This window comes from Danio rerio, chromosome 3, assembly GCF_049306965.1.
Source record: "Danio rerio strain Tuebingen ecotype United States chromosome 3, GRCz12tu, whole genome shotgun sequence".
NCBI classification, from domain to species: Eukaryota; Metazoa; Chordata; class Actinopteri; order Cypriniformes; family Danionidae; genus Danio; species Danio rerio.
In genome coordinates, this window is record NC_133178.1 from 14,315,009 (window position 1) to 14,340,000 (window position 24,992).

Here is a 24,992-nt window from a genome sequence, read left to right on the forward strand (position 1 = left end):
CGTGTGAACAGGTACCTCAGTCTGGACTGCCAAGTCAAGATTTTCTTGGGATGAGGGTCTGTCATTTTCATGGTCCTTTATGTGCAAACGCAATGCAGATGACTTAAAGAATACTTTGCCACACCTTGGACAAGGGCACTTTTTTCTGCCTGCACATTTGTTCTTCTTCCCTGCATCACTTTTGCTTTGCTTCTGAAAGAAATGCAAGAAGAATTGACAATGAGAAGCACGGAAAGACATAACAATGTGTATGTTTAGGATTAGCATGTTTATATTGTCCCCAAAACTCAACCTGAAGGTGGCAAATGTAGTAAACTGATACAAGATTATAATAAGTACATTAAACATACTGTAGATGCCATGGCATTACAAATTTAAATATATTGATACACACACACACAGTATGAAAACTGTAATATCTATATTTATATTACCCAATTTAGGCAATCAATATGACATGCAATAGATTTTCTTTCAATTCAGAAAGTAAAACCAACAAAAATGTACCAATGAGTGTCTCCCAGCCATTGGTTTGTACTAATAAGATGTTTTTTTACCAGCCCCTGAAGTTAAATATTGTGTAGATTAAATAAGATTCAAAATAAGTAGCTACCTAAAAGTGCCAGCGGGTCAAAATTACCTGAATAATGCTTTTATTTTTGCCATAATTTTTGTGCCACTTATGTTGTGGCATTCAATTGCCAGTGCCTACACCCATTAAAATCAAAGTCAAAAGGCAATTTATGGCTGCCGAATTAGTATTATTGACACTAAATAAGTGTTGTTAAGTCTGAAGGTGTAGAGAAAGTCCTGGGTCAGATTAGAATTATAGCCGATGACTATATCATGACTCAACATTACTTTTTGAAGACATTGAAATCAGAAGTCTAAATGGATATATTTAAGTCGAATCAACGTGCTCTGAATAATTCACTGCCATTGTGTGGCTAATCTGTAATTATGTAATCCTAAGAAATGTAATCTGATTATGACCTTTTTTGGAACACCTCGAAACACAAACGTTCAACTTTATTAAGAAACGTGAATTGAAAAGTTTATTTTGCTTTTGCGTGAAGAGATACCTTAGTCTGGACTGCCATCTCAAGATTTTCTTAAGATGAAGTCTTTTCATACTCATGGCCCCGTAAGTGGAAACGCAATGCGGATGACTTGCTATAGAACACTCGTTCACACTTTGGACAAGGAAACTTTTTTCTGCCTGTGCGTTTCTCCTTCACTTCATCACTTTTGCTTTGATTCTGAAACAAATGCAAGTCCATTTGACAGTGAGAGAAGATTTCTGGTCGGCATGATGATTATTCATCTTAAAGTAGCTAAAATAATACACACTACACGATTATAATAAGCAAATCAAACCTTTTGAACAGATCTCGTGGTATTACAAAAAAGTATATACACTGCTCAGAAAATAAAGGGAACACTTTACAAAACTCCAAGTCAATCACACTTTTGTGAAATCAAACTACACACGCAGGAAGCAACACTAATTGACAATCAATTTCACATGCTGTTGTGCAAATGGAATGGACAACAGGTGAAAATTATAGGTAATTAGCAAGACACCCCCAATAAAGAAGTGATTCTTCAGGTGGTGACCACAGACCACTTCTCAGTTCCTATGCTTTCTAGCTGATGTTTTGGTCAATTTTAAATGCTGGCAGACCTTTTACTCTAGTGGTAGCATGAGACAGTCTACAATCCACACAAGTGGCTCAGGTAGTGCAGCTCAATGTGAGCTGTGGCAATAAGGTTTGCTGTGTCTGTCAGAGCATGGAGGCACTACCAGAAGACAGGCCAGACGAGGAGAAGGCCGTAAGAGGGCAACAACCCAGCAGCAGGACTGCAACCTCCACCTTTGTGTAAGGAGGAGCACTGCCAGAGCCCTGCAAAATGTCCTCTAGCAGGCCAGAAATGTTTGTGTCTGCTCAAACGGTCCGAAACAGACTCCATGGGGATGGTATGAGGGCCTGACATCCACAGGTGGGGGTTGTGCTTACAGGCCAACACGATGCAGGACAATTGATATTTGCCAGAAAACACCAAGATAGGCAGGTTCGCCATTGGCACCCTTTCACAGATGAAAGCAGGTTCACACTGAGCACATGTGACAGAGTCTGGAGACGCTATGGACAATGTTCTGCTGCCTGCAACATCCTCCAGCATGACCAATTTACCCATAGGGTGAGTAATGGTGTGGGGTGACATTTCATTGGAGGATTGCACAGCCCTCCATGTGCTTGTCAGAGGTAGCCTGATTGCCATTAGATACCGAGATGAGATCCTCATATTTCTTGAGACCATATGCCATTGCGGTTGGCTTTGGGTATCTTCGAATGCAGAACAATGCTAGACCTCCTGTGGCTAGAGTGTGTCAGCAGTTCCTGCAAGATGAAGACATTAATGCTATGGACTGACCCAGACCTGAATTAAATTGAACACATCATGTCTCATTCCATCCACCAACGTTGCAACGCAGACTGTCCAGGAGTTGGTGGATGCTTTAGTCCAGATCTGGGAGAAGATTCCGTCACCAGGAGCATACCCAGGCATTGTAAGGAGGTCATACAGGCATGTGGAGGCCACACACACTACTGAGCCTCATTTTGACTTGTTTTAAGGAGATTACATCAAAGTTGGATCAGCCTGTAGTGTTTTTCCTTCATTTTTGAGTTTGATTCCATATCCAGACCACCATGGGTTAATCAATTTGATTTCCATTGATAATTTTTGTGTGATTTTTGTTGTCAGCACATTCAACTATGTTAAGAACAGTATTTATTAAGAATATTTCCTTCATTCAGATCAAGGATGTGTTGATTTAGTGTTCTATTTTTTAAGCAGTGTATATACAGGTGCTGGTCATATAATTAGAATATCTTCAAAAAAATAATTTCACTAATTCTATTCAAGAAGTGAAACCTGTATAATGTATACATTCATTCTACACAGACTGATATATTTCAAGTGTTTGATTCTTTTAATTTTAATGATTTTGATGACAACTAATGAAAACACAAAATTCAGTATCTCAGGAAACTAGAATATTGTGAAAAGGTTCAGTACTGAAAACACCTGGTGCCACACTCTAATCAGCTAATTAACTCAAAACAATTGCAAAGACCTTTAAATGGTCTTTCAGTCTAGTTCTGTAGGCTACACAGTCATGGGGAAGACAAGTCACAAAAGGTCATTGCAAAAGAGGCTGGCTGTTTACAGAGCTCTGTGTCCAAGCATGTTAATAGCGACGTAAGGGAAGGAAAAATGTGGTAGAAAAAAAAGGGTTCAAGCAATAGGGGTAACCCCACCCTGAAGAGAATTGTGAAAAAACCATTCAAGAATGTGGGGGGGAATTCACAAAGAGTGGACTGCAGCTGGAGTCAGTGCTTCAAAAACCACTAATGCTGCGTTCACACTAGACGCAGAACACGCGGCAAGCACGAGCGATTTACATGTTAAGTCAATGCAAACGCGTAAATTTAGTGTTTTGCACGAATCGCTCGACTTCGAAAATCTGAACTTCAGCGGACATTCGCGCCGCGTTAACCAATCAGGAGCTTGCTCTTGTGGGGACGTGATTGTGACGTATCGCCTGTTGTGGGTGTCCCAGGGGAAATCCTCCAGCCGCACACAGACAAGAAGTTCAAACTGCCGTTAAGTTATGAAGCTAGAGTCACCGGGCAGACAGAAGCCCTGCCCATGACGCGAATCCGCGTCTGTTCTGAAGTGAATTTGACCTGCGAATGAAGCGGATTTGACACGTGAATGAAGCGGGGTTTGACGCGCGAGTGAACTCAAATGTTCACGCGGCTATTTACGCGCGATTTATCCGGACGTTCCGCGTCTGGTGTGAACACAGCATAAGACATGGGTTTGAGCTGTCACATTGCTTGTGTCAAGCCACTCCTGAACAAAAGACTGGACTGCTGCTGAGTGGTCCAAAGTTTTGTTCTCTGATAAAAGTTAATTTTGCATTTTCTTTGGAAATCAGGGTCCCAGAGTCTGGAGGAAGAGAGAAAAGGCAGATAATCCACGTTGCTTGAGGACAAGTGTAAAATTTTCACAGTCAGTGATGGTTTGGGGTGCCATGTAGCTTTGGCACTGTGCAAATGACAAGTACCTGGTTTAAGGACCATAGTAGCCCTGTTCTTAATTGGCCCGCAAACTCACCTGACCTTAATTCCATAAAAAATCTATGGGGTATTGTGAAGAGGAATATGCGATATGCCAGACCCAACAATGCAAAAGAGCCGATTTGCTGGAATAATTCAGCCAAAAGAAGCCCCAACTAAGCCTTAAGTGCTGTGCATGCATTTTCATGTTCATACTTTTCAGTTGGCCAACATTTCTGAAAATCCTTTTTTTTGTATTGGTTTTAATTGATATTCAAATTTTTTAAGTTACTGAATTTTGGATTTACATCAGTTGTCATCAAAATTAAACGAAATAAACACTTGAAATATATCAGTCTGTGTGGAATGAAAGTAAACAAGTTTCACTTCTTGAATAAAATTAGTAAAAAATATATATTTTTAAAGATATTATAATGATATGACCAGCATGTGTATATTAATTTAAAAATTTTTCCTGAATGTTGTTTAATGGAAAAAAAAAGCTTTATAAAGTCTACTTTAAACATAGCCATTAAAATAACTAATTTCTAATAACTAATTTGTATTCTGCTTTTGCGTGAGAAGATACCTCAGTCTTGACTGCCATCTCAAGATTTTCTTGGGATGAGGGCGTTTCATAATCATGGCTCCTTAAGTGAAAACGCAACGCTGATGACTTATTATAGAACACTCGGTCACACTTTGGACAAGGGAACCTTTTTCTGCCTGCACGTTTCTTCTTCACTTCAACGTTTTTGCTTTGATTCTGAAACAAATGCAAGTCCATTTGACAGTGAGAGAAGATTTCTGATCAATACAACGATGATTATAAAGCTTAAAGTAGCAAAAGTAAAACACTGACACTACACGATAATAAGCATATTAAACCTATTGTACAGATGTCAAGTCATTATAAAAAAAAAAAAATCAAGTGTTAAACAGGGATAAGATTTTACAAATCCTCTTTTAAACATAACAGTTTAAGTAACTAATTTCTAAAAACGAATTTGTATTCTGCTTTTGGGTGAAAAGATACCTCAGTCTGGGCTGCAATCTCAAGATTTTCTTGGGATGAAGCAGTTTCATACTCATGGCCCCATAAGTGGAAACGCATTGCGGTTAACTTATAGAACACTCGGTCACACTTTGGACAAGGAAAGCTTTTTCTGCCTGCACGTTTCTCCTTCACTGCATCACTTTTGCTTTGATTCTGAAACAAATGATATCCATTTGACGGTGAGAGAAGATTTCTGATCATCATTGTGATGATGATTATGAACCTTAAAGTGGCAAAAGTAAAACACTGACACTCAAACATATTCTACAGATGTCATTGGCATTACAAAAAAAAGTATGTATATATATATATATATATATATATAAAAATTAAAAAATATTTCCTAAGTGTTGCTTAACAGAGAGAATCTTTTTCAACTCATGACTAATTTTAATCACCAATTTCTTTTGCCTTTGCAAGATACTAGTATTCAGCCACAAATAAAAACACAATTTAAAGACTTAATTATGTTAATTAGGCAAGTTATTGGATAAAGAATTGTTCTGTAGAGCGTAAGCAATTGAAAAAAACATTAGTATGGGGGCTAAAAATATTATCCTTAAATTAGTTTTATTATTATTATTACAAAATTGAAAAAGAATAAACATTTTTAAAGGAGAGCTAATAGTTTCCAACTGTGCGTGTATGTATATAATGTATTCTTATATTTATATTACTAAACTTAAGCAAATCAACATAATCAGCATTTAAAATTTTTGAAGACAGCGATTATATAAAGCTGTTACTTCTCAGCACTGTATATTACTATAGCAAATGGCAGAACGCCTAAAGTAATGAATCAATAGACTGATAATAATGTTTTTCAAAAGAGATTTTATTAAACCACCACTTTATAAATCACACTGCATATATACACCTTTGAAAAATCAAACTTCTCTTTGGCATATCTACATTTCTTTACAAGTTCTCATTAGACGGTATTTCTGTTATCAAGACCTCATTTATCTGACTTCCGCTTTGTATGATGCATTCTTCAGGTTCTAACTTCTCTAATTTAATTGGAACGGTGTCCAAAGTGTCGATCCGCATATTGACCGGTCGGTAACCTTTTGCTTCCACGTAAGCATGCTGGTGTTTTATTCTAAGGTGAGACCACAAATTAGAAGTGTTCTTGTTAGCAGCCTTGCTGGACCCCTGGCTAACTCTGGCTGAACATTCACGACAGAAGACTTCTCCAAACGCATCTTTTATGAAGTAGTCCCAAACTTTGCTAAAACAGCGGTTTGGTAGAAATGACACCTGTGAAACAATGAGAAAAGAAAGAAACGCATAAGCTTTAAATGTCACCATTTACATTAAGAAACTACAAAGAATTCTAAAACAAATGGTATGCATTCAGTTAGTTATTACGGCTATGGGTAATAGCAAGCCTAAAACCGAGCTTATCTGGATTAAATAAATAGTAACTAATACATTCAATTATCCAACATTTGCTTTAGCTCACTACAAATACTAGTCTGGCACCCTAGAGATGACTCCATAGTAAACATTTCTTGACAGTTTTCCAGCTAATTATATTTTAAGATTAGTTCTTGTTACATCATTATAAAAATCTAGCTTGGGGCAGCACGGTGGCTCAGTGGTTAGCACTGTCGCCTCACAGCAAGAAGGTTGCTGGTTCGAGTATCGACTGGCTCAGTTGGGGTTTCTGTGTGAAGTTTGCATGGGCTCCCTGTGGGTTTCCTTCAGTTGCTCCGGTTTCCCCCAGTCCCAAGATGTGCTATAAGTGAATTGAATAAACTAAATTGGCAGTAGTGTATAAGTACGTGTGTGCATGGGTGTTTCCTAGTACTGGGTTGCGGCTAGAAGGGCATCCACTTCGTAAAACTTATGCTGAAATATTTGTTGATTCATTCCACTGTGGCGACCCGTGATAAAAAGAGACGGTCCCACTTTATATTAAGTGGCCTTAACTAATATGTACTTACACATGAATTAATGGTTTGTTACAATGTACTTATTGTGTAAATACATGTATTTACTGTGTACTTATGGTTGATTAAATACAAGTATGTAATTACATCTGTAATTAACTTTTGTAATTATATTTTGTAAATACACTGTTGACCATCCCTTACACCTTAACCCACCCTTAAACCTACCCTAGCCACCAAGCCCGTCCATAACCCAACCTCTATCAAAGCACCACAAGTGTTCTCAAATACATTATGAACACAGTAAATACATTGCATTTTTTTTATGTAAGTACATAGTAGTTAACATAAGGACAATAAGGACACTTAATATAAAGTGGGACCAAAGAGACTAATGTGAAGAAAAATGGTTGAATGAAAAATCTAGCTTTTTATACTCAAGATTCTAGGTTTGAGAGAGAGATCTGGATTTGCGGTAGTAAATTATCCTTCAATCCAGCTTTAGGTAAAAAAGTGAAAAATAAAAACAGATTCTAAAACTATGAATGGAATTTTACAGTTAAACCTATGCTCAACTGTTCAAGATATTGGTGGTGTTATCCCACATCAACTAACAAGTAAAGCAAATGCAGAAGTGTATCTGAATGAATAGCATGTGTTTGAAGGCACAAATCAGCTCTTGTCATATCAGCTTCTCAAACTCACCGTTTACAAACTGCATCCGCTTCTGGTTGCTTTCTTGTTCTCTTCGGAGACTGGCTGTAGCTGTACGAGTGTGATCCTAAAATATGTCCTTACTATCTTAGGATTACTTTAGTGAGGGCATAACCTTTGGTGCCACTTTCAGACTGGTTTCATATTGATGAACTCCACAGGTTATAAGACTGAAAACTAGGAACGCACCGAAACAAAAATTCTAAGCCAAAACCGAAACCAAAAATTTGAGATACACCTGGCTGAAATTTGAACCAAAAATGCTTTGTAATAATTATTAATTATTTTATTAAATTATATAAAGTACTTTAGCACGACTTTTTAACATTCAGCTCCAATTAAGTTAACTGAAATCAAAAGCCAATAAAGAAACCCCATTTTGCTAACAGCAAAATTTAATCGAGAGTGAAAACTAGCCATGTTATCATGTCATAACAGTAACACTATTGTTAGCAGCAGGACTACATAGAAATGCTTTAACAAATTTTTTGAGCGGACACTGTTTGTTCACGGTTCATGCTTATGTATACGAGTACAAGAGCGAAATATCCACAGAGCGAAATACTTTGCTATTTAAACTTTAACAGCTGAACGTGCTTGTCTATGTTGTGCTCCACTAGGCATGGGAAGATAACGGTTTTCAAGGAATAGCAAGGAAAGAAATATTTTAAATCTTTCAAAAAATAAAATATTTAGTTTTCAAGGGGGAAAAAAAAAGTTTTTTTTACCCACATTAAAAAAAAAACACATTTTAGAGCAGTAATCTCAATACCGCAATACCGTGATGTTTTTATCCAAGGTTATCATACCGTCAAAACCTTATAATAATAATAATAATAATAATAATAATAATTCCTTACATTTATATAGCGCTTTTCTGGGCACTCAAAGCGATTTACACGTAGAGGGGTAATCTCCTCATCCACCACCAGTGTGCAGCATCCACCTGGATGACGTGACGGCAGCCATTTTGCGCCAGACTGCACACCACACACCAGCTGATTGGTGGAGAGGAGACAGAGTAATAAAGCCAATTATGATATGGGGAGGGTTAGGAGGCCATGATGGACAGGCCAGTGGGCAAATTTGGCCAGGATGCTGGGGTGAAACCCTTACTCTTTTTCGAAGGACATCCTGGGATTTTTAACAACCACAGAGAGTCGGGACCTCCGTTTAACGTCTCATCCAAAAGACAGCCCATGCCTACGCTCCACTGCTCCTGTGCTTTGGTCGGCACAACGACAAATTGATAATCCCTCCTTGCACAGAGCAAACCATTGAAATGAATGGGTTTCATAGCTGCTCTTTGCACATCTGCTGTAAAGCCACTTCAGATGGCATAGCGGATATGGCTGGAGGCAGAGTGAAACCAGCGCACTGAACACTGCTGGGCAGCGCAGCACAGCAAAGCATATTTTTTAACTCTTGCTTTTGGTTATTCTCTTTCAGCCAAAACAAAGAAGAGTCTTTTTGAGCTGATGATTTTTGCCAGACAAAATTCAGTGTATTCCTAGTTAAAAAACTAATAATAAAAGGACTTATGTAACAGACAGCATTTGCCAACAGGCATCATCCAAAAACCTGGAAATGTTTTCAAAAAGAAATGGCGTGTTCCATTAAAACCCAATAAAAATTGACTGACCACACTGTCAATAGACAGCAAACTAACACTTTATCATTTTATTATCTTTGAGTAAATGTTGCGAAAAACACTTGTCTTTTTGACTGCAGCAAAACATTTGCTACTATCCAACATCATCCACTCCACTTTCTAAATATCATCATTGGCCACTGAAACCAAGTGTTTTTTAGAATCTCTTATTTTATCACGTAGCAACGTTTTATCAAGGCACAAACGCATCTCTGTTTACATGCACAAGTCAAAAAGCTGTAAATACACATTGCATCATATTCAGATTGATTCTATCCCCCCTCTAATATTGGCTGACATTTTTGACAGAGCTTACATGTAAGGATAAGACAAAATCTTCATGTATGCATATCTAAACACTATATTTATTACATTAAAGAGCATGAAGTGCAGTACCTGGGGTATATTTGTCCTTGTGGCCTCCTCAGTCTTGTTAGTGCTTGATTGTGTAGGGCTCCCCTGGTTCTGAGGAGCTCTGTGGGACTTCATGTGCATGCCTAACTGACCAGGTCCAGAAAATACCCTTCCAGGGCAATGAGGACAATAACATGGAACGCAGGGCTGTGTCCGCTTTGTTCTTCCCGGTCTCCGGCGGCGCAGAGGTAATTTTTTGGCTTCTTTACCACTGCTGGAGCAGTCACTCTCAGACAGGCCTTCGTCTTCTTGACCTGGTGCTAGCCTATCAGGTGATGCGCTACTCCTGTTTGTCTGCTCAGAGCCATCCGACAGATCATCCTCAGCTTCTCTCGATAGCCCTACTTCTCTTGTTAACTGTGTGAGAGAAAACCACAAGCTTTATTATTTCATCTTTCCACATGAGCACATCCTTTTTTGCAATTGAACTGAAAATAAACTAAATTGAAGCATCACAACATTATGCCACACACAGTCTAAAATCATTAAAAACGTAAAAAGAATTATTGGCGCTGTTCCGTAGAGCTGTGGTGAAAAACTGTTTGAGAATGATTCTGCGATTCTTAAACTGCATCTCCATTCTCGAATAGATTCTGAACTTGGTTTTTCAAGAGGAGATGGTGCTCTAGTCAAGTTTTTAACAGCAGACTGCGGTCTAGGCTTGTTTTTTTAACAGGAGATGGTGCTCTAGGCTAGTTTTCAATTGCTGACGGTGCTCTAGGCTAGGTTTCAACAGCAGACTGTACTCTAGGCCAGTTCTCAACAGTTCTGTACGCTAGTTTTCAACAGCGGATGTCGCTCTAGGCCAATTTTCAACCACGGACGGCGCTCTAGGCCAATTAATGTTCTCAACAACAGATGGCATTTTACGCTAGTTTTCAATAGCGGGCTGCGCTGTAGGCTAGTTTTCAACAGCTCACTGTGCTCTAGACTAGTTTTCAACCGCGATTTGGCCAGTTTCCAACAGCAGACTGCACTCTAGGCTAGTTTTCAACAGCGGACGGCGCTCTAGGCTAGTTTAACAGCGGACGACACTCTAGGCTAGTTTAAAAGTGGATGGCGCTCTCGGCTAGTTTAACAGTGGACGACGCTCTAGGCTAGTTTAACAGTGGATGGCGCTCTAGGCTAGTTTAACAGTGGACGGCGCTCTAGGCTAGTTTTTAACAGCAGACAGTGGTCTAGTCTAGTTCTCAACAGCTGATCGTGCTCTCGCTCGCCTAGTTTTCAACAGCGGACGGCGCTCACGGCTAGTTTATAACAGCACACGGCACCCATGGCTAATTTTTAACAGCGGACTGCACTCTAGGCTAGTTTTTAACAGAAAATGATTCTCTAGGCAAGTTTTCAACAGTGGATGGTGCTCAAGGCTAGCTTTTTTAACAGTAGACAGCACTCTAGGCTAGTTTTTAACAGCAGATGATTCTCTAGGCTACTTTTCAACAGTGGATGGTGCTCTAAGCTATTTTTCAACAGTGGACGGTACTCTAGGCTACTTTTCAAAAGTGGACGGTGCTCTAGGCTACTTTTCAAAAGTGGACGGTGCTCTAGGCTACTTTTCAACAGTGGATGGTGCTCTAGGCTACTTTTCAACAGTGGATGGTGCTCTCGGCTACTTTTCAACAGTGGACGGTGCTCTAGGCTACTTTTCAACAGTGGATGGTGCTCTAGGCTACTTTTCAACAGTGGACGGTGCTCTAGGCTAGTTTTCAATGAGGACGGCGCTCAAGGATAGTTGTTATTTTACAAAAATCAAGCAAGTAGGTTAACACAACATTAATGAAAAGATACTTCACTTTTGAAGAATTTTGTAATTTGCTTTAATGTTTCCTAATTTTTTAGTTTGAGTGTTATTTTCAAGGATTTGAATGCAAGCACAGTTACGGCTGTTTGCAGAGAGTTAGTTTAGACAGCTCATGCATGTAATTTTATGTAGGACTAGCCTTAAGCTTTGTCTCGGAAATCAGGTGAAAAATAGGATCATTCATTTTTCAAAGTCATGCATCTTTTAAGGTCACATTTAACTTCATGAGTTTAATTACAATGCTAAAATTTACCTGAGAGAGCCTGTGCAGTTTCCTCTTTTTTCTTTTGTCACCATAGAAGCAGGCCTTGCGCTGACGGTACATATACGGCCTATCTTTGGAATGGATCCGCATGTGAAATATCAGCCCTTGTTCCCTTCCGAAGACTTTACCACAGTCTAGACAAGCAAAGGACATCCTCTGCCTTCTGTTCCTCTCTCTCCAGTCCCTGAACCTAGAGATGCCCGAAGATGGATCAAAGTCCAGAGGAGCCATGTAATTTTGAGCAGAGTCCCACGTCATACTGCCTGTCAGACCAAAGGCAATACCAGTGCTCGTCCCAGCATTCTCAGAACCCTGATCGGCGCTTTCAGGTCTAACATGCAGCGGGTGATCCGTCAATTCAGTTTTGATCACAACAGGGCCTGAATTCTCTTCAAATCCACAGTTGACAGTGTTCTCGTCTTGTTGGGATGGATTGGAGTCCTCCGGGATGGAGGTCATAACAGGTTCCGACGGGCCTGAGAATTTAATTAGATGAGATTAAGGTCTTTTAAAAACGATTAGTATTTTCAGCCTAAGAACCCAGTTGAAATAGTCTCATTTTAAAGTTGCCAAAAAGCGCATTGGTGCAATATGTTAAGTTGTTCTCTGATAACAAAATAGTACGTATGTGGCTTAGGTAAGCTCTCCAGAAAAGGTTGAACAAGCTCATTAAAACAAGAGGAATCACCCCTAGTATCAGAAGCTCTTATTTGACCATGTTTGAATGGGGGTGAATGATAATGAGCTCCATTTTGACACAATTAAGTTCAGTTTCTGCTCTATCTTGCTTTCACACAAACACAAAGAGAATGATTTACTGTACAATATACAATTTTTAGAGTTAATCTAAAATAATCATACTTCATTTGTCAAATCGAGTAGATTTCTTATAAACTGAAATGGTAGAGTTTAAGAAGTAAATTAGATATCTTTAAGCAAAAAAACAAAAGTTTCTTTCTGAGTTGTGGATAAAATATAGGCCAAATTATAATTATACTCAACAAACATGACTGAAAGATGTATTTAAAGTTGTATTTTTAAGCTTTAAATAATTTAAAAACACAAGCAGAAATTAATATCAACCTCTTTATATAAAAAAAGATGCGTTTTAATATAATGTTTATTTGCGTCCTTTCACTCAAAAGAAAATCACAGTAAGAGCTGAATGATATGACACTATGCATAAATGTGTTTGTTACCTCGCTACATTGCAATTATACATAGCTAATTTTACAATACACCCATAAAACTAGCAAAAGATACAGCTAAACTGAGCTCATGCTTATAATCCATATATCCAGCATTTTGCTTCTTACATGTTGTTAACATGGCTGATAAAAATCTGCAAATCTGTGTGACTATTTTCAAATTCATAAGGTTCCTTTTACAGCATTGATGTTGTAATGTAATTCAGATATAATACATTAAATAGACTTAAGCATCCATTTTGTTGTTAAAGCATAAAAAGAGACGGAAGACTGTGTAAACCCTAGCGCCATCATTATAAATTCTACTGAAAATACTGGGATAAAAGAAATTTCCATATTTTAATGACATGATTTGGAAAAGAAGAATTTGATGCAGTGCTTCTTGTTTGGTCTTGTTGGTCCAACTTTATATCGTATCTCTGCCAGGCAGTAAAGAAAACAGATCTTAAACGTGACCATTTTGTATGGGATGACAATTAACCGGAAGCTCTGGCGCTGGCTGACTGAAATTAAAAGTCTGTGTGCATACGCCCCATTGAAAACAATGAAAAGAGCCGTCTCTCTGCCTTTCCCATTTTCAAAATACGGGTCTCAGAAACATAGTAAGATTAATTAATAAAAGCTTAGATAATCTTAAAAATAACGATGGATAAATGATCATTGTTGTAATCTCACTAGGAAAGTTGTGGCCAATCAAAAGCAGTCTACGGCGTGCATAATGATGATCCTGGCTGCAATAAAATTGTGCATTTTGTTCTTGTTACACTCACAGGATTTACATGAGAATGAGGAAACAATAGTGTCTGAGGCTCATAGTATGTCATTTCCTAGTACTGCACATTTCTTATTCAACTATGGCCAGGTATATTCAGATTTTTATTATATGGCACACTGAATTCCTAACAGCCTAAAGAAAGTGCAACTTAAATGTCTTTAAAGAGATAGTTCTCCCTTGAAAGTGTACTGACCCTTACAAACCTTTATGAGTTTCTTCAATTGAACACAAAGGAAGACATTTTGAAGAATGTTGGAAAATGGGGTGCCATCATCCTTATTAGGAAAACGTTAATCGCTACCAGTCTCCAACATTCTTCAAAACATCTTCAGCTGAAGAAAGAAACTGAAAACAGGTTTGAAACTAGTGCAGAGTGCACTAATCAAGACAAGATAGTCATGTTTAGTTAAACTATTAATTTCACTTCGTGTAGCATTTCATGTGGCTGTAAATGTATTGAGATAAATAATAGATATTTACATTCGATGTTGTCTACGCTATTCCTATTGAAAGGAATGAGTCAATTGAGCTGCCATTTTAGTACAGGGTAGCGCTCCTTTGAAATCAATGTGGGACCAAGGTGCAGTGCAGGACTGGCCATCCAGAGCCAGAGATATATACACATATATACATATTTCAATGATCGGGAGTTTTCCCGGTGGTCAGTCAGTATGCAAATATTTTTTTAACTTAAGAAAATTTATTTTACATCACTTTTCTATATCGATTGATAAGTGATCCCACAGGCATCGCTGACAAAGAGTGTGTGTTTGTGTGCATGGAAATGCATTATCTCCCTCCTGTTAAAGTCGATCTAATCCGTGTCCTGAAACACAGCTCCTCTCCTGCTTTCACTTCCCATTCTAATGGAGGAGCGATTCATTTGTGAATGAATCTCTGTTATGAACGACTCGTTCACTTAGCTGACAATAATGGCCTGTTTCCACTGAGTAGTACGGTACAGTACAGTGCGCTTTCAAGGCAGTTTTCACTGTCAAAATGCGTACCAAACCATAATAATAAACATTAAAGAGCCGAGCCCCCCTATACGCAACCCATACCGCTGAACCACTAGGGGCCGCCCCTTGCTCTTAAATATGAGTCTGTTTTGTGCTTCGGCTCTGTTTAGGCATGAAAACACTGGCTGTTTCTCAATTCCAAGAACGCAGAGAATGGACTTGCGTTCTTGTGGAGACTGGTCTTGCCAGGTGTCCTCAGAAGAATGAACTCAGGAGACCGCGAGAGCAGAGAACGCGTCCTTTGAGAAATGGGATGCTGCGTTCTTCTTGATGCTCACATGACCTTCACTTGTTTTATATGGTGAATTATTTAAACATTGCAGCCTTCATACAACGATTTATTGTTTCCCCCCTCTTTAAAATATATACTTTGCATAAAAACATTCTAAATATACTCTGCACAATATAAATAAAACAGATTTTAATACAAATTTCAGCAAACAAACACCCTTAATGTGTTTATTCCTTTACTAAGATATCCATGTTAATGTTTATTTTCACCGTTTCATTTAGGGAAACTCCTGAGGTAAATAAGTGATATCTCTGAACTTAAATAATGAATCTAAATACAATTCTGCGTTTCCCACCTCCAGTTGTAATGACTTCTGGGACTTCCAGAGCGAGTTCGCTGCTCAAGTCTGCATCAGTGCGTCCTCGATATCAAGAACACATCCAGGAAGTTTCACCCATCCTCCGTACTTGCGGTCTTGAGTATTGGAACTGAACTTAGGCAGCTGATGATGACGTTGCACGAGAACACGAGGACGCAAGACCGCTGAAGAACGCATATTGAGAAACAGCCATAGAAATAAATATAAAAATGGCGGGGTTCCCTTTTCTTTTCATTACAGGTGCTGTCTCCCCTTCATATGCAATCCTCAAAACAGTCTTATAGCGGTGCATGACTGTCAGAGCCGCTCCATAGTGATAAACAGACGCTTTTTTTCTCAAACGGATTCTGTATTCGCGATTTGAAGCAGAGCAAAAGTCTAGGTTTTGGGTGCGTGTTTAAACAGATATACACACATTTAATGACAATAACATCTAAAGATGTTGATCTTGGTGGGTTTTTTTTTTTTCAAACACAACTAATTTTGTCCTAAATGAGCATAAAATGTAAGGAAAGCAATCGAATGCGTTCATTATAACGTAAGATGTGTGCATTTTTAAAGTGGCAACACTGTTATTTAATGTAATCAAACGAAAAATCTAAATAAATCATTTATTTGTTGCTCTTTAATCAGAATGTGTAAGTTATACAGTAAAGACACGGCTAACGACATTTAATAACCTGATTCTATTTCATTATAAAAGCTATTAATTTTAATAAGCTGAATTGTTTGCTAATTTATTTGCAGCTAATTTTTTTCTTTTGTAAATAATAATAATAAACATATTACTGACAATTTAACTGTTTATTTACAATGAAACAGCTCCAAATGAGCATATTTAGAAATTTGTGGATTTTTTAGGGGGGTGGGGGATCCCTTATTTTGGTGGGCATATCCCTTATTTTCACATTCCAATGTTGACAGGTATGGTCTGTATGTGTTCATATATGTTCATTCATTTATTTATTTATTTATTAGAATTGCAGATGTTACAGTAGTCTATTTCGCACTGTCATTGATCTGCAGTAATAATGATGTTTATAGAAAGGTTAGTAATGAACATTTATACACAAGTATTTGTGTATAAAGCATCTGTTTTGTGAGAAGTGCTCTCATATGATATGTGAACAACCTGTACAACTTTACTGTGACATTTATTCGGGCGAGAATGACGTCAAATGAAACTTTCTGTCGTACATTAAACCCCCAAAATGGGTAACCTTGGTAGTGGAAAAGCAAGCCTGATAAAGGTGACCCGTACTGTACCAGTCAGTGGAAACAGGCCATAATACAAGTTTCTGACACTGCAGCGTCTTGTTGTCATATTTCTTTTGCATTGCTTGCTTATTTTATTAAATAAAACTAGCATAAACCTTGTATTTAGCGCAAATTGGTGCTACTATGCCTTATAGTGAATGCAGTGAGTCAATATCAATAACATTAACTGTTGAGCACAAGTGCAAAAACAAACTAAATCTCAACTATGAACTGTTCTGCCTTTGTTTGCTCGTTACTACACCCATACCCAGCATCTTCAGATTGGCTTTAGTCTTGACAAGTGCGGCTTAAAGACATTTGTCCTGGGAGCACTGTACAAATGTGGCGGCGCAAGTGACGCATGCTCAGGGTCCGCATATACCCACATTCGTTCATTTTTGAACACTCACTACTTCCATGTTGTTTACCACGCCATTTTGAATATTCGGTCTGAAATCGCATGCAAGCATAACGTCAAAGCAACATTTAACTGACTGTGAACACTGGTGTAGTTTGATAGTCTTTAGCTGTAATTATGATTTCCCTAATTCAATTTTATGAAAATATAATGTTAAGGAGAAATGTTCGAAAATAAAACCAACTTTAACTATACCTACTGCAAATATTACTTGCTGTGTACTCTAGAGGGGGCATATCTACAGTTTGTGCCCCCCAGGATGACTTTAAAGCGGAAACACCAGGCTAGCGCCGCTAACGTCGGCCTATGTGACAGGTCTTCTGATAGCAAATCTTCATCATGTCACTGCCGTTTAAACACTTAAGTTACACTTCTTTTTCACAATGACTGTGGTGAAAGAGCAGACGCTCTTTTACAAGTAATCGAACCAAAACAAAGTCCAAGGCCCTGAAGAGCACACAGTAACCAAACGCGTTCCTTTAAAAGTGGCAACGTTATAAGCAAGCCTGGCTAGCACTAATTGGGATTAAAACTTCCATTAATCTCGGACTGTCGTGATACCTGGCCAATCGGCTGAGGTTGCTCCCTCCAACCAGCGAAGCCTCCGCCTGAGCACCTCGTTTTCTTTGCGCACCCTGATGGTCTCCTCCTCGTACTCCAGCACGGTGCCGCCGACCATCTCCATGATCTGCTCCACCGCCGCCATCAGCCGCTCGTTCAGCGCGCGGTGCAGGAGCTGGAGTTTGGTCATTTTTTCTGAGTTTTATGAACGCAGCATAAAACAAGCTCCAGCAATAGCAGGAGCTAGCAATGCGCGTCGCAGGAACAGTTCTCCTTTCACCTCCAGCTCGCGGAAAAAAATAACAAACGGGAAACGATTGACCGCCGCCTACAGGACAGGAGAGGAAATGCTGCCTATAAAAGCCACAAGATTATGACGCATTAAAAGGCCATCAGCATCTTAAATATTTAAAAGTTTTTATTATTTTGATTTTTAAAAAAGACGTATGAAGATTTATATGCATTATACTATCTTTGCGACAAATTACAAACAACTAATTAAATCTTCTGTGAGGTGTTTCTAATGCATCTGAGGCTGAGAGTAAATTTGACATTGTTCTCTCCTCTGCCTGCGGTTATCAGTCTCACGCTATTTTTTCCTTTTTCTATTGTTCTTCCTGCAAAAATGGTTATAAAAACGACTTCGCTACTGAGAGACCTGCTTTACAAGTAGTCAGGCCCGTAGTCAGGGGGCGTTCGGGAGACCCACCCATACATGAGCGTATTTGTCCTGTTTTGACTGCTATGCCATCATAAATAGTGAAAATAGCCCATCGAAAAGGGCTTTAAGATCAAGACAAGTGGAATCCTCTGTTGGCTGTCGCTTGGGCAGGACTTCAGCTCGGTTTTGACCAGTGCTAACAAACATTTTCATTTTACAATCTGACTTTCGCTGTATTGTTTTTAAAAAGAGAAAACGTTTTACAATTAACTTTTATTTAAAATTTTGGACCTTATTTTAGAAACAAAAAGTGACCATGAAGCAGACCATATTAAATTTATTTGAATACTGTTTTGGCTATTGTGGTTATCCATAAATTTTCAAATGAACTTTTTTTACAAGGGATGCCAGAAAAATTGTGGAGATCTACATTATTATTATTGTTGTTTTCATTCATTTTTTTATTTTATTTAAATGGCCAAATTGTGACAAGAAAGCCGAATGCGCTGGAGAGTTTATTATTGGCCTAATAAATGACAACAGGCCACAGCTTTTAATTTCAACTTTAACAGATTCCTATTTTTTTCCTAATGATAATGTAATACATTTGTATTTAAAAAATAAGTGTTATTTCTAAAACTTTAGAAAACGTGTTTAGTACATCAAAAAAGGGTGGTTATTATTACCACCAGACATGCTAATCCAGCAAAAAAAAAGTACTTTAAATGTTTTTTAATAAAAAAGAACAACGCCTTTCACCAGGCTGCCTGAAAGTGATGAATTACCTTTAAAAAGGTTAAGTGATAATCCTTCATTTACTTTTTAAATTGTTTTATTTAAGTAAACGTTTTGTTTTTATAATAAGCTTTTCTTTAAAAAAATACTGAATTAAAATAAATTTGTCGTGTTAATTCATGCACTCAGTGAGAGAATCAGAAACCAAGATACATTTCTGCGATGGAAGTATTCTCATTATTTTTCATGCATTAAAGGAAAAAAAAGTAAACAAAGGTGTAGGTTATACAGTGGATTGTTAATTGCAGAGCTCCTCTATTCATAAAAAAAAAACAGAGAGAGATCAAGCCTCAGCAAAGTTAAGAAAAAGTCATGTAAAAGTAACCCAAAAGTAATGTAATGTCTTACTTACTCTAAAAAGTAACTTAACTATTTTTCAATATTGTAATGCATTACTTTCAAAACTAACTTTCCCAACACTGAATTTCGATTATTTATTTATCGGATAATATATATATAATAAATATAAATTCAGAGCATTTACATTTTTTTGCAACCACTTACCTTTAAAAAAAAGTAGTAAATCCAATTAATAATTTTTAGAGTATTGCACACATTTATATAGAGTTGCAGACAGAAATGTGAATAGCAGCATTATGAAAGTTAGCATTTTATTTAGCCATATTTTTTTTTGCACTCTGTACTCATTAGAATCTTTATTTTAAACTTCTACATTTTTAAATCAAACACTTGCGATGAAGATCAAATTGCAGCTACTGATCACAATTCTTGGGAATATTAAAATGTACACAGTAACTTTGCTGAAGTCACTGAAACTACTGGCACAGCATTAAAAGACTCATAGAAACTACTGCCATTAAAAACAAAAACCTTCCTACATTATTTAAAGGATTTCCATATTTGCAAAGGCATCTATAGTTAAATACTAAAATAAAATTTACATTAGCTTTCCATTTGCATACGTTTGTTATGCAAAATAATGCAATATAAAACTCTCAATGGGTCAACACAGGGACAAGGAGGATGAACTTTGATGGATAGTTTCACCAAAATTGACAGTCTCCTGTTAAAGGTATAGCTCACCCCAAAATTATTACTTGCTCACTCTTTAATCACATTTATAGCATAATTGTCATATTAGTAACAAAAAAATGAATGTATCTTAGTACGATATTAACTGGTAATTCAGAGCTTGATCTCATGATTCACTAGACAATACATTTTAAATTACAAAAATCATACAAGTGGGAATTAAATGATTTCAAGGTGCACATATTACATCTTTATGAAGGTCAAATTCAGGTTCATCTAGTTTATTCAACTGTTTGTTGTTACATATGACAAAAGTCCTCATTTACACAAATCTGACAGTCACGAGCTTCTCAAAGTACATCATTTTGCAGTTCATTTTCGGATTCATCATGTCCTGTGATTACTGAACATCAGCAGTTTTTAAAAAAAAACAGGATGTCTACCCCTGGAAAAATAAAGGAAATTAATACACATATTAAAGTCATGATTTCTATGAGTTAATATACATTTTTTAATAGTCAATTACTGCCTAAAAATATTTCATTGGCTAGATACTGCTCTCTTTGGAGTATTTACAATAGTAAAACGTCAGTCTGGAAGTAAAGACTCGCATGTGGTCTTCCTCAAAAGGAAAAAAATGGAAACGTCCATTCTTACTTCTGAAACTGACTGGAAAAGGGCACAGAAACAGCATTTCGGCCATAAGTATCATCTATAACAGTGTTCCTCAACCATGTTTCTGTGGGACTACCAGCACTGCACATTTGCCACATCTCCTTAACCAAACACATCTGATTCAGATTATCAGCTTATTAGCAGAGACTGAAAGACCTGTAACAGGTGTGACATACAAAGAAGAAATCTAAAACATGCAGTGCCGGTGGTCCTACAGGAAAATGGTAGAGAAACACTGATGTATAATCTGGAAGCTTCTAAAATTCTTGATAAAACAATAAAACATCCAACTTTTATCCAACGTATCCAACGTACGAGGAATCTCAGCTCTCAATCACCCTAACAGCTTTTATCTCAGTGTGTGTGTGTGTGTGTGTCACTCTGCAGACAGCTGCTGCTCATCATCTAGCATGTGCGCTGTGGGTTCTTCGTTGGATCTCTGGCATGTGCGCTCATGTCTCCTCATGTTCCCGCTCTGGCTGAAGGTCTTTGAGCACCAGTTGCAGCGGTACGGCCGTTCTCCGGTGTGCGTGCGCATGTGCATCCGAAGGTAATCAAACTTGGAGAAGTTCCTGCCGCACCAGTGACAGATGAAGGACCTCTCGTGCAGTTTCTTATGCAGCTGCAGCTTGGCCAAGTCCTTTAGATGCCTGCCACATTTGTTACACTTGTACGGCCCTTCGTCAAGATCGTGATCTCTTGCGGTTGCTCTCCTAGCTCTGCCGTACCGCGTGCGAAGGCACTCTTTTCGCTGTGGTCTTCTTAGCGTCTCATTGGCCGGTCTCAGCTGCTGGGCTGGTTCGGAGTCCTGATGTGTACCGGCGTGAGCAGGGGCTGTAGTAACTGAAGATGTTATCGTGATGATGGTGTCTTCGGGCTCCGTCTTAATCCTCAGCGCCACTCCAGTGTTCTCATTTGTACTCGAGCTGTCCGTCTGAGGTAAAAGCCGCTGTTCAGCTCCAGGTGCTGCATCTTTTACCTCTCTGTCTTCTGCCTCGGTCTTACAGATTGAAGTGACGTCTAGTATGCGTGGTTTCAGATCACTTGCTGAATCCTGACTCTGCACCTCGGCCTCCTTTTGCTGATGTACTTGGTTTGCTGATTCAGCTGGAGCCCTGAATACACGTTTTGGTTGTTCTGTGGGTTGGACAACATTCGGTTGAACTTGTCCTGTATGTAGAAAAAAACAGTATGAAAATGACATTGAGTGATTATAATTTTTAGTAGCATTATTGATGGTCATTAAAGCAATATTCATCAACGAGGTTTAAAGTCAATTCATAACAGTAAAGATGATCAAGATCAAACTTTATTTTCAAACGTTAAAGTCTGTATGAACTGGAAGTTGCTGAAACTTATTTCAGTTTGTTGATGTTCTTCCGACGGAAATGAAATATTAAGCAGGAGGCAGGGTTTGGTTTTGCATTTCATTCACTCTATAGCAAACTATGGAGCCAGATCAGTCTAAAAAATAATGCATTTACAAAATATAGTTCCAAAAACCCAAATTGTAAATTCAAAACACAATTAAAAAAAACACACAAATCCAATTCGAAAATTCAAAAATAAACAAAACCAATTCATAAATTCAAAATTACACAAAACCAATTCGAAAATTCAAAAATAAACAAAACAAATTCATAAATTCAAAAATAAACAAAACAAATTCATAAATTCAAAAATAAACAAAACCAATTCATAAATTCAAAAATAAACAAAACCAATTCATAAATTAAAAAATAAACAAATACACAAAACTAATTCATAAATTAAAAAATAAACAAAACCAATTCATAAATTCAAAAATAAACAAAACCAATTCATGAATTTAAAAATAAACAAATACACAAAACCAATTCATAAATTAAAAAATAAACAAAACCAATTCGTAAACTCAAAAATACACAAAACCAATTCATAAATTCAAAAATAAACAAAACCAATTCATAAATTCAAAAATAAACAAAACGAATTCATAAATTCAAAAATAAACAAAACGAATTTATAAATTTAAAAATAAACAAATACACAAACCAATTCATAAATTCACAATACACAAAGCTAATTCATAAATTCAAAAATAAACAAAACCAATTCATAAATTCAAAAATACACAAAGCCAATTCATAAATACACAAAACCAATTCAAAAATTCAAAAATAAAGAAAACCAATTCATAAATTAAAAAAATAAACAAATACACAAAATATGGAACAAAACCAATGCCAAAAGTCTTGATTTAAAAAACTTGTTGAATTCTCAGATATAATCAGTTAAATAGACTTTAGCATCCATTTGGTTGTTAAAGCGTAAAAAGAAACGGAAGACTGTGTAAACCCTAGTATGGAACAAAATCAGTGCCAAAACTATTGAATTAAAAAGCTTGTTGAATAGCACAAACTGAAAAAAATACACCGTATTAACAAGTTCTTGAATTTTAATGACTTGAATTGCAGGGCTTGTATTTTTAGGTCCTAAAATTTAACATAGCTGTTGATTTAAGCTGTGAATATTTCAACTAAACATATTTCAAACACGTTTTCTTACTTGTAAATTCAATAATTCATATTCAATTTCTAGGTTTCACTAAAATATTCAATATCATTAAAAATACGATGTATAATATTCAAAAGGTCATTTTCAGTTTATTTTATTTCAGTTCAAATATTCGCTTCCATAAATTCAGTGGCTCAAATTCGACTGTTAGAATTTGACATTACATCTGGGAACTCCAGGAAAAGCAATAGATTGCAGATTGAAGATGGCCAGCTGCTCGTTCACCAACAGATGGAGATGAAATAATTTAAGATTATTAACCCTAGAAAAAAGCTAATAAAGGCACAAAAGTAGCATTTAATATTAATATCAATGTCTTGGCCATTATAAGTAATAAAATAAGTGTGAGTAAAATGAGTAAATGATGTTTTGGTCATCTATATTTGCCCTTATGTAACGGAAGCCAGCTGCGATCGCGTTAACCTCACTCCTCTGATCCAGCGACAGACGTTGTTCTGCAATCTTTGCCTCCTCAGAGCATTTGTCTCCCATGCCGGTATCGCCGGCTTGTGCCCTGCTCGGACCGGTGGTGTTTCATGCACATAAACCATCTTTTGACGAATATGATGTAATAACTCATTCTTTCATAGACGTATGTCTATACGATTGCCAGCTGGTATTATTTGAACTGAAATAAAATGAACTGAAAATTGCCTTTTGATTATGCATCGTATTTTTAAAGGGTATTGAATATGTAAAAATTTAGCTCAGTTTATGAATATTAATAATCAACAATAACAGTTTATTCTTAATTATTAATATTCCGGCTTAACCTTCGGTCAATTTGGTTAAACAAACATATAATTGTATATGATCCTCGACCGAGCAGACTCTCAGATTATGAATATTAATGATCAACAATAACAAATTATTATTAATCTTTAATATTCTGGATTAACTGATTGTTAATTTGACCAAATAAACGTAACCAGACCCGGTAATGATCTATTCATTTAGAAAGGAAATTATTACTACTTCTTGTGAAGTAGATTAATCATTCATAAGTTTTGATCAACCTATAACAGCTAGGCAGGGGAATCTATCCTTCAGTGACTTTTTCTGTGAGGCAAACAATACAATTCACTTGATTATAATGGGAATTATTGACTAGTCAGACATAACGAACAATCACACGAACATAACATAAAACATAGAACAAAGGTAAACCACATGGAGATAGGTACATACATGAACATTTAACAAACAGAGAGAAATAGCAAAGTGAAGAAATAAAGGGTTCAGATAAAGAGTGGCAAACCTACTTCAGTTCCGCACACTATTAAGGATCACCAAGATTAAAAAAAAAACATTATTTTTTTGATAAAAGGGGCACAGCTTATTCGCATGACTAAAATACCTGGACTTTAGCGTTTGGTGCTCTCTCTCTCTCTCTTTGCGAGTTTCTTCCGATGTGCTGTAAGTCCTTCGGTGTCCTGTCTTGATGCGTGGAGTTTGCAATACAGGTCGGAGGAATGTGATCGCAACTTTAAACTGAGTTTACTTTGCAGGAAAAATAAGAAAACGTGGCTGGAAGGT

At 37.2% G+C, this 24,992-nt stretch overlaps 3 protein-coding genes and 1 long non-coding RNA gene across 16 annotated transcripts in view; 1 reads left to right on the forward strand and 3 right to left on the reverse strand.

Moving 5' to 3' along the window:
• Nucleotides 1-18,060, reverse strand: part of zgc:66474 — a 31,695-nt gene extending 13,635 nt beyond the window's left edge. For 4 of the 12 annotated variants that reach the window (XM_073936717.1, XM_073936714.1, XM_073936710.1 and 1 more), the window contains exons 1-2: nt 1,083-1,259; nt 16-192 (exon numbers count right to left, since the gene is read on the reverse strand). In XM_073936717.1, coding sequence (XP_073792818.1) covers nt 16-192; nt 1,083-1,100 — 195 coding nt within the window. In that variant the 5' untranslated portion in view covers nt 1,101-1,259. 12 annotated transcript variants of the gene reach the window in all.
• The window catches only part of LOC137490042 (uncharacterized), an 846,477-nt gene that overhangs the window by 521,595 nt on the left and 299,890 nt on the right, over nt 1-24,992 (reverse strand). The gene's annotated exons all lie outside the window — the stretch shown is intronic.
• doc2a (double C2-like domains, alpha) overlaps nt 1-24,992 on the forward strand; it is a 208,534-nt gene that overhangs the window by 166,666 nt on the left and 16,876 nt on the right. Inside the window, exon 13 of one of the 2 annotated variants that reach the window (XR_012400881.1) lies at nt 4,010-4,475. The exons of the other annotated variant lie outside the window; for it this stretch is intronic. The gene's annotated coding sequence lies outside the window, so the exon portion shown is untranslated. Of the gene's footprint in view, nt 1-4,009; nt 4,476-24,992 lie in introns of those variants that run through there. 2 annotated transcript variants of the gene reach the window in all.
• Nucleotides 20,453-24,992, reverse strand: part of zgc:66443 — a 9,523-nt gene continuing 4,983 nt past the window's right edge. The window contains 1 exon segment of the mRNA NM_213535.1: nt 20,453-22,070. Within this exon segment, the coding sequence (NP_998700.1) occupies nt 21,277-22,070 (794 nt within the window). The 3' untranslated portion in view covers nt 20,453-21,276.